Source organism: Dendrobates tinctorius, unplaced genomic scaffold (genome assembly GCF_039654945.1).
Source record: "Dendrobates tinctorius isolate UK_male_01 unplaced genomic scaffold, ASM3965494v1 ptg000205l, whole genome shotgun sequence".
In the NCBI taxonomy this organism is placed as follows: Eukaryota; Metazoa; Chordata; class Amphibia; order Anura; family Dendrobatidae; genus Dendrobates; species Dendrobates tinctorius.
The window spans coordinates 189,216-200,856 of record NW_027361872.1 but is presented as its reverse complement, the minus strand read 5'-3'; the positions used below and the strand labels follow the sequence as shown (position 1 = coordinate 200,856).

General features: G+C 41.4%; 1 protein-coding gene across 2 annotated transcripts in view; it reads left to right on the top strand.

Annotated features, from left to right (window-relative positions):
- The first annotated feature begins 4,477 nt into the window (after positions 1-4,477).
- The window catches only part of EPAS1 (endothelial PAS domain protein 1), a 135,024-nt gene continuing 127,860 nt past the window's right edge, over positions 4,478-11,641 (top strand). The window contains exons 1-2 of one of the 2 annotated variants that reach the window (XM_073553988.1): positions 4,478-4,579; positions 5,053-5,167. In XM_073553988.1, the coding sequence (XP_073410089.1) occupies positions 5,142-5,167 (26 nt within the window). In that variant the 5' untranslated portion in view covers positions 4,478-4,579; positions 5,053-5,141. Of the gene's footprint in view, positions 4,580-4,715; positions 5,168-11,641 lie in introns of those variants that run through there. The other variant, XM_073553987.1, reaches the window with a different exon arrangement.

Genomic DNA, 11,641 nt, shown 5'->3' with positions numbered 1-11,641 from the left:
GTGGCCCGATTCTATCGCATCGGTATTCTAGAGTCTCTGTTAAAATAAAAAGTAGTGATATACTTACCTTCCGACGGCCCCCGGACTCTGTCCCGCCTCTCACCACGCTCCCGGCATCTTCCGGTCCCAGTAATGCTTAGCGAGAAGGGCCGGATATGACGTCACTCTCGCGAGAGCGCGACGTCATCAGCGGTGTTTCGCGCTAAGCATTACTGGGACTGAAAGATGCCGGGAGCGTGGTGAGAGGAGAGAAAGAGTCCGGGGGCTGTCGGGAGGTGAGTATATCACTATTTTTTATTTTAACAGAGACTCTAGAATGCCCGATGTGATAGAATCGGGCCACCATCTAGTCTACTATATAATTGTCTAATTCTGTCTGTCTGTCTGTAATGGAAATCCCACCTCATTGATTGGTCGCGGCAGTTAGGCCGTGACCAATCAGCGACAGTTGCTTAGTCGTCGTGGCAACACGGCCGCATTGCTTATTGTACAGGCACATTACAGCCGTTAAAGGCATCACTGCTGCGTCGCTCATTACACAGGCACAGTCCTGTACATATTCTGGAGTACAAAACATTAGGTAACAGCAGAAAAGTGACTGCAGCTCTGGGTGTAACTGGAGTACAATACATTAGGTAACAGCAGAACAGTGACTGCAGCTCTGGGTGTAACTGGAGTACAATACATTAGGTGACAGCAGAAAAGTGAATACAGCTCTGGGTGTAACTGGAGTACAATACATTAGGTAAGATCTGAACAGTGACTGCAGATCTGGCTGTAACAGGAGTATAATACATTAGGTAAGAGCAGAATGGTGACTGCAGCTCTGGGTGTAACTGGAGTACAATACATTAGGTAAGAGCACAACAGTGTCTGCAGCTCTGGGAGTAACTGGAGTACAATACATTAGATAACAGCAGAACAGTGACAGCAGCTCTGGGTGTAACTGGAGTTCAATACATTAGGTAACAGCAGAACAGTCACAGCAGCTCCGGGTGTAATAGGAGTATAATACACTAGATGGTGGCCCGATTCTATCGCATCGGGTATTCTAGAGTCTCTGTTAAAATAAAAAAATAGCTATATGCTCACCTTCCGACGGCCCCCGGACTCTGTCCCGCCTCTCACCACGCTCCTGGCATCTTCCGGTCCCAGTAATGCTTAGCGAGAAGGGCCGGAGATGATGTCACTCTCGCGAGAGCGCGATGTCATCAGCGGTGTTTCGCGCTAAGCATTACTGGGACCGGAAGATGCTGGAGCGTGGTGAGAGGAGAGAAAGAGTCCGGGGGCCGTCGGAAGGTGAGCATATAGCTATTTTTTTATTTTAACAGAGACTCTAGAATACCCGATGCGATAGAATCGGGCCACCATCTAGTATATATATATATATATATATATATATAGAAATCCAACAATGTAGACCAGCTCACTCCTGTGAACCACCTGGAACCTCAGCTGACCTGGTTAACTCCGTTGTGCCTGGATCTGGATGTAGGAGTCCATCCATACTAATATATATATATATATACACAGTATACTAGGATGGTGCCCAGTGCCCAGGATATGGGACATACTGTATATACCAGGATGGGGGTTATATATACCAGGACAAAGGGCATATATACCAGGATGGGGGGGGCATGGTCCAAATCTTGCCCCGGATTCATAGGTCTCTAATTATGCTACTGGAGGAAGGTATCTAATTTGCACTGGCATGTATGTGCATATACCAAAAATTAGCAGAAAAAAAGTCCTAACTGTGGGTAATCCAAGTATCCAACATTTCTGGGTGCTCACAATGTAATACACATATACAATTGCCTGGGGAAAGATTGTATGTTATGTAACGAATGATGATACCTACTGATTAAAGCAAAGCCTCACAATAAATATTATAATACATAATTGCACTATGAGAAACGTCCTAATTTTGTTATTGTGAACATGAGGAAGTTGTAATTTTCCCTAAATAAGATCAATGGCAAAGTTTCATGTGTTAACACGGCACACTGATTTATGCAAAAGAAGTATAAAATTGGGTCCTCGCCCACCCATCTGTGTGTCTGCCGACATGGCTGCACATTAAGGGATGGTTCAGGTCCCCAACAATAAGCTGATAGTACGGAGAGGGATGGCACTGCTGGAAACCCCTTGATCAGCAGTTATGTTCAGAGGAAGTGATGCAGGGGAATAATGGTAGGTACCCCCCAATCACATCTGTATGTGTAAATGGGGAAAAATTATGGGAGGCTATTAAATTAGACTACCCTTTACATTTCTTAGGCAGCTTATTTCTCCCACTGGCATGGGGCTCCTTTCTAGGAACATTATTGTAATAGGAACAGCACCTCCTAAAAGGAAAAATTAAAAACGGCCCAAGAGGATTATATTGAGGTTGGGGGTGGAGGTAGTATGGGGCAATTATAGCATTTTTTGGGTATATGCTTTGGCTAATGAAGGAGCCCTACAGTCTGAGACTCTCCCAAAATTCAATAAAAGGGTCCATTATGAGCGCTGACACATTGCACCTGTAGGTGGATGGGATGCAAAATCTAGATTGTTTTACACTAAATTTCTGTCAGTTTCTTTATTTTTATAACTAGTAAATGTTGCGTTGAGATCCTGAAAAGCTGGCTATAAGCATATGATAGCTGACGGCCAAGTGCTCTTTCGGACTGTCAGCTATTTCTCCTGACTCCCCCATACACATGAGTGATTGGCCGAATGCTCATGTGTGTTCAAAGGGGATCCTCCACAAGGCAAAGAAGAAGAAGTTGGTCCTTCACCATCAGGTCCTTCAATTTCTCTAAGGTGGTAACCTCTGAACCCACTGATCAAAGCTGGTTCTGAGCCCATCCACCACATCACTGTACATTTCCTGAGGTCCAGAACTTTTTTTGGTAGCCTTATATTTCCTTATCAGGGCATTTTTGGCAGCCTCATAGTTTTCCATCATATCATCAAAGGAGAGAGGTGACTCTCCAAAGCTTTGCCTTAGCTTCCATACAGTATAATGAGCCCTACATAGTCTTCCACAGGGTTGTCTCCAGGTTTTCGTGGTCCCCAGGCTAATTAGTCTCATTGGCCAATTTAGCACACAATTCATAATGCACAGATATGGCAGAGAAATATAGCTATAGTGCAATGCCAAACATTTCACCTGCTCCTTACATGGGTGATATCTATTGTAAATTCTAGAATAATTCAGAAACCGGACAGTATAGTCCTACATACAGTATTATGGGCACCACATAGTGCTCTATACAGAATAAGGAGCCCATATATTCTTCTATACAGTATAACAGGCCCCACATAGTGCACCATACAGAATAATGAACCCATATATTCATCTATACAGTATAATAGGCCCCACATAGTGCTCTATACAGAATAATGAGCCCCATATAATGCTCCATACAGAATGTGAGCCCCATATTGTGTTGCATACAGTATAATGGGCCCCATATATTGCTCTATACAGAATAATGGGCCCAATATAATGCTCCCTACAGTATAATTAGCCACATATAATGCCCCATACAGAATAATGAGCCCTATATAGTGCTCTATACAGAATAATGGACCCTATATTATGCTCTATACAGTATAATAAACCACATATAATGCCCTATACAGTATAATGAGCCCATATAATGCTCCGTACAGTCTAATGAGCCACATATATTGGTCCATACAGTATTATGGGCACCATATATTGCTCAATACAGAATAATGGGCCCCATATAATGCTACATAAGGATTAATGAGCCCTATTTATTGCTCCATATATAATGGGTGCCAAATAATGCTCCATACAGTATAGAATGTTCCCCATAGAGTATAATGATCACCATGTATTGCTCCACACAGTATAATGAGTCCCATATAATGTTCCATACAGAATTCAATGGGCCCCATATATAATGGGCCCCATATGATGCTCCATATATAATGGAACCTATATGATGCTCCATGATGAGCCTCATATGATGGACCCCACCCCATATTTGATGCTCCAGTGTATGATGGTCCCCAGAGTGCAGCTGTAATGTATTAGTTACATGTAGAGCAGTCTTCTTAGCGTGCACCTGTTCACATTTGTATTACTCTTTTTGATACTGGTAGCACACGGGCCTTCCTCCTACACCGATCAGCCAATAATATTCAATGCTTGCATAGTATTTTACTTTACGGACGTGTTCTATCTGTGAAACACATGGAGACACATACGTGAAAAACAAACAGAGAAGAGAAAGAAACTTTATTCACCCATATGGGGGGGGGGCTGCTGCTTTCTGATTTTTTTTTTAGGTGAGTAAAGTCATGAACTCTCCTCAATGGTAATTGTTTCTTTTGTTGTTGTTTTCTAGTTAGGTAGAAGATAGTGATCTATGTAGAGGTAGGGAGATAATGGTCAGGTGCTGCACACAATGGCACTGATATCCATAAGAATGCAGTAGGGCAGTGTCTGCCTCTCCCTCTGTACAGGTGACTATTTAACAGTGCCTGCACTGGCCTGGCTGGGGTTAGTATGGCTGTGCACGGCGCTGGGTGAGCACTGCGCCCAGCGATAGAGGAGGTAGGTCTGCAGGCTTCTCTCGCGTCCGCACTCAACTTGCTTGACCCTGACACCCAGCCGGGGAGGGGGAGGGCCGGGGGCGGCGGCTGCAGGCAGGGCGGGCACTCACATGTGAAGCGGCTTCTACTCCTAGGACTGGGCACAGAGATCCTCCACCCACCCGCAGACCAGGGGGAGCTCCCAGCCTGCTGCCGCCGTCTCCTCGCAGGACACTTCGAGCATTGGTCTCTCCCTGCTCCCCCCAGTGTGCCCCCTGGGCGGCTATACAATCCTCAGCAGTGACCTGAGACTGTATAGCCAGCCCCAGCACTGGGTGACAACTCACAACACTTTGCTCTGGTTTCAGTTTTTTTGTTTATTACTTTTTTTTTGTTTGTTTGCTACTTTTTTTTATCATTTTGCATTATTTTTTATTATTGCGTTGTGTTAACCCCTACCTCTCCCTGGACATTTCCCCCCCCCCCTCTTTCCAGATCGCAGGTGCTTTCATTATTCCTTCACCCTCCTAAAAAAAAACCTGTCAGGAACTATCACCAACATTGTGACTATCTGACCAGGCGTCATGACTGCAGAAAAGGAGAAAAAAAGGTAAGAGCAAAGTATTGATCTATGTGTCTTTTTTTTTCTCTGTCTTGTGTTTTTGCTGTTTAGGTGACTTTTATACTTTTTTTTTACCAATAGTGGTCACATTGCCAATGTTGCGTATCCGGCGACCGCTGTTATTATCGTATTATTCTGCCTACAAATGATCCTTGTTTGTTTTTCATTTTCTGGAATTTCCCATGTGGGTGAAAAGAAAAATACAAGATTTCATGTGAAAATGATTCCGACCCGAGTCGAATATTTTCCCGGTGTTATCGGATAATAAATGTTAATCTGGTGGTGGATCGTGTCCGTCTATAGTTACTGTTATACACATAGAGTGACGTAACGCCGAAATAATAACCTGTGTAGCAGAGCTGTGCTTGTCATGTTTGAGTAAACTTGCTGAGTTAAGATAATGTAGTTAGGTTTAGCTGCAGTCCTATGTAAATATCAAGCCTGTGTACAAAATAAAAATCCTTATGGTATCAGAATACAAACTCAGCTCTGCTACATTTCTGGATGAAAAAGTATGGCAACGAAAACTTTTCTGGATGATGCTCTATATGTACTGTACGGAGGCTGGAGCTGCTGTAGAGCTAATGTTCTATGTAAAATGTACTGTAACAGCACAGCTATTGTGCTATGTATAGTATAAAAGCCTTGGACTTATCGCCTGGATAATGGATGACATACTGTACGTTATATAATGTGCTGTAGGTGGCCTAGAATAAGGAGAATGCATTATCTGTATAATACAAATGTATAGTGTACAGTAGATGCAGTGAGGCGCTTTGTATAATGCACTATGGCTGCTGCACCATATATATATATGTATCTATATAATGCACTATGTATATAAAGTACTGTGGGTAACACATTAAGGCTAGTGCACTATATATGTATAACACACCACATTTATATATATATATATATATATACTGTAGCTGAAAGCTAAAGTGCTACATAGAATGCAGAATGGCTAGGGCACTAGATCTATAACACACTATGTGTAATGCTCTGTATATAAAGTAACGTAGATAACACGGGTAATGTGCCACATGTGGCATTATGGCTAGTGAATTATTTAATTATGTATAATGCATTATATCTAAAGTACCGTAGATAACAGCTAATATTCTATGTATAATGCAGTATGGCTAGTGCACTGTGTATTTATGTATAACACAATAAATGTGAGAGAGAGCACTGTAAAAAAACATGGATAGTGCATTGTACATTCATATATAGGGCACTGTATACCTATGTTTCCTGCAGTGCTCTCTATATAGTGTATTATGCGTAATTATACAGTACACTAGCCATACTGCATTATTCATAGCACAATAGCGGTGTTATCTCCAGTACCTTATGTACAGTAACATAAAGTACTGGAGATAACAGCTAGTGTGCTATGTATAATGCACTATATATAAAGTACTGTAAATAACAGCTAGTGTGCTATGTATAATGCAGTATGGCTAGTGTACTGTATAATACACTATATATAGAGCACTGCAGGAAACCTAGGTAATGTACTATTTGTATCGCACTATGGTCTGAGCATGATATATTTATAATACACTTTATAAAGTACTGTACTGCAGATAAGTTATTGTGCCTGTGTATTGTGCACCTATACATATATAACTCACTATATATATATATATATATATATACTGTAGATGACTTCTAATGTGCTATGTATAACGCTCTATGATTTTAATACACTGTGGCCTTTAGTACGTTGCAATGAATGCACTGTGCAATAAATATCAGTAATGTTCTATGTATAAGCCAGTGTGTGTATATAATATATCTAATACTAGCTGAAGAGCCCGGCGTTGCCCGGGCATAGTAACTAACTGTGGTTAGTTATAACAAATTATAATTATCCTCCATCCCATAGTCCCGTGCCCATATACCCATCATACATATCCTCCATCCCATAGTCCCGTGCCCATATACCCATCATACATAATTTCCATCCCATAGTCCCATGCCCATATACCCATCATACATATTCGCATCCCATAGTCGAGTGCCCATAAACCCATCACACATCCTTCATCTCATAGTCCCATGCCCATATACCCGTCATACATATCCTCCATCCCATAGTCCAGTGCTCATATAGCCATCACACATCCTCCATCCCATAGTTCCGTGCCTATATACCCGTCATACATATCCTCCATCCCATAGTCAACCATAATGACATCATAATGAGCGGCAGGAGGGCTTCCAACCTACGATGACATCAGCGTCGCCATGGCAACCATTATGACATCACAATGAGGGGCGGGGCTTGAAACGCACACACTTTTCCCCCCAGTATGTAGATAGGGGCAAAATTGTTTGGTGAATTGGAACGCGCGGGGTTAAAATTTCGCCTCACAACATAGCTTAGGACGCTCTCGGGGTCCAGACGTGTGACTGTGCCAAATTTTGTGGCTGTAGCTGCGACGGTGCGGATGCCTATCCCAGACATACAAACATACACACATACATACATACACACATACATGCACACTTTGAGCTTTATATATTAGATATAAAGCTCAATGTGTGTGTGTGTGTGTGTGTGTATATCTCCGGGATAGGCATCCGCACCGTCGTAGCTACAGCCACAAAATTTGGCACAGTCACACGTCTGGACCCCGAGAGTGTCCTAAGCTATGTTGTGAGGTGAAATTTTAACCCCGCGCGTTCCAATTCACCAAACAATTTTGCCCCTATCTACATAATGGTTGCCATGGCGACGCTGATTCATCATGGGTTGCAATGGGGACGTTTATGTCATAACGGTTGCCATGGTGATGATGATGTCATAATGGGTATATGGGCACGGGACTATGGGATGGCGGATATGTATGATGGGTATATGGGCACGGGACTATGGGATGGAGGATATGTATGATGGGTATATGGGCACGGGACTATGGGATGGAGGATGTGTGATGGGTATATGGGCATGGGACTATGGGATGGTGGATATGTATGATGGGTATATGGGCACGGGACTATGGGATGGAGGATAATTATAATTTGCTATAACTAACCACAGTTAGTTACTATGCCCGGGCAACGCCGGGCTCTTCAGCTAGTGTATATAATATATATATACACCAGTAGCCTGTGCTACTCCTATTTCTCGTTGTTTATGATATAAGCCAGTATGGTTATTGCAGCAGACATATAATGCACTGTATTAAATATAATATGGATAGCAAGCTGTACTGTTATTAACACTACAGTTACTACATCATGTATATAATTTAGTGTGCACTATTTATAATATATAATGCACTATACAGAAAATAATAAAAGGCTCTAGACACTCCATGCATAATGTAGAGTGTGTGTGTATATACACTGTATTACATTATTTCGCTGCTGGTTTGTTTTGCAGAGTAAACAATTGTGCTTTATGTGCCAAAAATTTAAATTTTTGAGAATGTTTGTTTATTTTTGTATCCTAAATTGTGTTTTTGATCTGGCAGGATGGACAGGAGTGTAACGTTATTGTGTTACATTGTGTGATAATTTTGTTTTTTCATATCTGATACGTTGACGAAGGTGACGTTAATTTAACTCCAGTTACTTTGCTATCAAATTCAGCTTTGCCGCTTATGTTCAGTTCATGCTCCGATACGTGAGAGGGTTGTTTGGGTAATGGAGAAATGGGAGTTAAGAACCTGGAGAGAAAAGTTGCTTTTTGTAATAGAAATGACACATAAATGGGTGATGTCTGCTCTCTGTTATCAGCAATGGGCTCATGATGTGCTGTTTTTTGTTGCTCTGGCCTCACTCTGTTGTTTCTGTCAGGGGTGATAATCATCTGTACGAGGCAAGTTCTTTCTTGATGGGGCTGATTCCACCCTGACAAAAGATAAAAATGGTGTGTGTATGAGGGCAACTGACCAATATTGTATGTGGGAGACTTTTCTACAATGAGGGTGAGATGAGTCATGTGTAAAAAAAAAAAAAAAAAAAAAAAAAAAAAATATATATATCACTTAGGCTATGTGCACACGTATGCAGAAAATTTCTGCATATAAACCGGATTCCTTCCCAGAAACCGCGCATTTTTTCTGCGCTGTTTTTGCGCAAAAAAAGTGCGGTTTTTATGCGTTTTTTTTTTCTGCGTGGTTCCATACACACAGAACTAGCCAGAAATGCGGAAAAATCCGCAAAATTAATGAGCATGCTGCGTTTTTACCGTGAAGCGTTTTTTTTCGCGGTATAAAACGCATCAATGTGCATAAAAAGTGCAAAATGCATAGAAATGAATGGGAAGCTTATTTTAAGCGGATTTTTTGGCAAATCCGCACAAAAAAAGCTACGTGTGAACACAGCCTAACTCTCATTATAGTCTATGCAGGTAGATAGTCATTAAATAGTTAAGGGGAGAATTCTTTAACTCCCACCTGATATAGAGATACCAGTTACCCCAACCAAGTTTGTTATTGGGTTTTATCTATGGTTTCACATAGGACTGTAAATAAAGTTACTACTTTATCTTAAACTCTTTGCCACATGTGTACGTTATCTTTTTTGGCTATATTGTGTCATACTACAATGCATTGCAGTTAACTTCATGTAAAACCTTAAAAAAAACGTCATCTACGTAGCGCCGACACTTTTCCTGGATGTTGACTGACATGACCAATTCATCTCTTCTACATCGATAAAATTCTACTGTGTTTTGTAAGTCAGAGAAAACCATGCAAATGATTTATTAAGCAACAGCACAGAAAAAAATTCAATGGATCTATCTTTATCTCACGTGTCATTTTAGCATCTACTATTTGCAAAAAAAAAAGGCCTTCAAGAAACCTCGTACTTTTCTGGATATCGTATTGTAATCTATAAGATTTTGAATTATTAAACTGAACTAAAGCAAAATCTGATCAAGATTTTGTGTTATCTGGTTTGACACAGGACTTCCTATATAGTTTTATTATGTATTCTTTAAAAAGGGAAACTGTGCTACATCTACGTATCGGTACTGTCACTATAGCTGCAAGTTAGTCTTTTTGGAATAGTTTTCCAAAAAAATCAAGCAGCAAAAAAAAAGGGCGAACCCCGCACCCCTGTAGTCATAATAAAGGAAGCGGACTATTGGGAGTCTTTCCTTTGGGGCAGTTTCTTTCACAGAGACTGAAATCTGTTGCAGGAAGACTTAGCTGAGCAATCCAATAGCTTATTTCCTTCTATTCAAACCTGCCAAGTAAAAGTGCAGCTCTCCAGCTAAAGCAGCTTTCATGTCATTTGCATTAGCACAGAATAGATGTTCTCTCCTCCCTGATCTGAAGGGGGAAGGTCAGATGACTTGTTTGCACTGTTTTATATAACAATATGGTGTTTATAGTAGCCCAATGTAAACATTTATTAGTTGTGATCACTTATTCCATTGAGTGATTGATTCAAGGGGAATATCTCCTCTCTAGTGATCATCATATTCCCCATTGATCAGTGGTGATTGCTGGAAGAAGCTGCAGACGGCTGCAGTTTTTTCCTGCAGTGGCCACTGCTGGAGAAATGTGGAATTACATGGCACTCATTCAAGTGAATGGTCCACTATTTGATATACATTTGTCCTGAATCCTTGAGATTATTCCTAATCAACACAAAAACCTTTTGATATGGCATCTGAATCTCTCCATAATCAGTTGTGATCACTGAAGAAAGCTGCACTTATAGTTTGCATGGGCACTGCAGGAGAAATGTGGTATCACATGGCACCCATCCTACTGCATGCAAAACTTATTAATAAATGGACAGCTGGAGTCCTCCACACAAACTTTCCTCCACAGTCAGTTTAGGGCATCATTAGATTTCCTGAGGTAAAGCAACTGAATCTGGAGGCGATCGGTTGTGATCGCTGGGGAAACTTGCAGGCAGCTGCACTTTTCCACTACAGTGGCCACTACTGGAGAAATCTGGAATTACATTTTACTTACTTTAGTGAATGGTCAGTTATGTATGAGGATCATCCTGAGTTCTTCAGAGTGAGAGTTGCTCTTGGCAGCCACTTTCCTTTCTGGCTAAGGCCAGTTGCACATGTCCAATGTTCATGGTTCGAGTATGGTCCTTGATGTCCGGACCAACAATAAACTGATCTCTACAGCCTCAATGGAAAATATGAGACTGATGCGTTTGGGTCAGGTTCCCCACGACCGGTCTGGACATTGCATTTTGTACGCATACTGTGAATATGGGATGTGTGAGGCCGACCTAAAAGTAACATATGGGACTAAGATAAGATTAAGAGCCTGACACAAGTCTCAAGGACCTATAATTACTGGCGATGTTTGTGGGGAGTGATTTTATATTTGACAGCGGTGTTTTATGCTTTTTTTATTGTGATCATGAGCATTGCATGTAGTTATTGACCTCGTTAAGAGTTTTAAGGGCCGCACGTAAGGGCCAATACATCAAGTTGGTCTCTGCTAATCTGCAGCATCTATTGGTCCC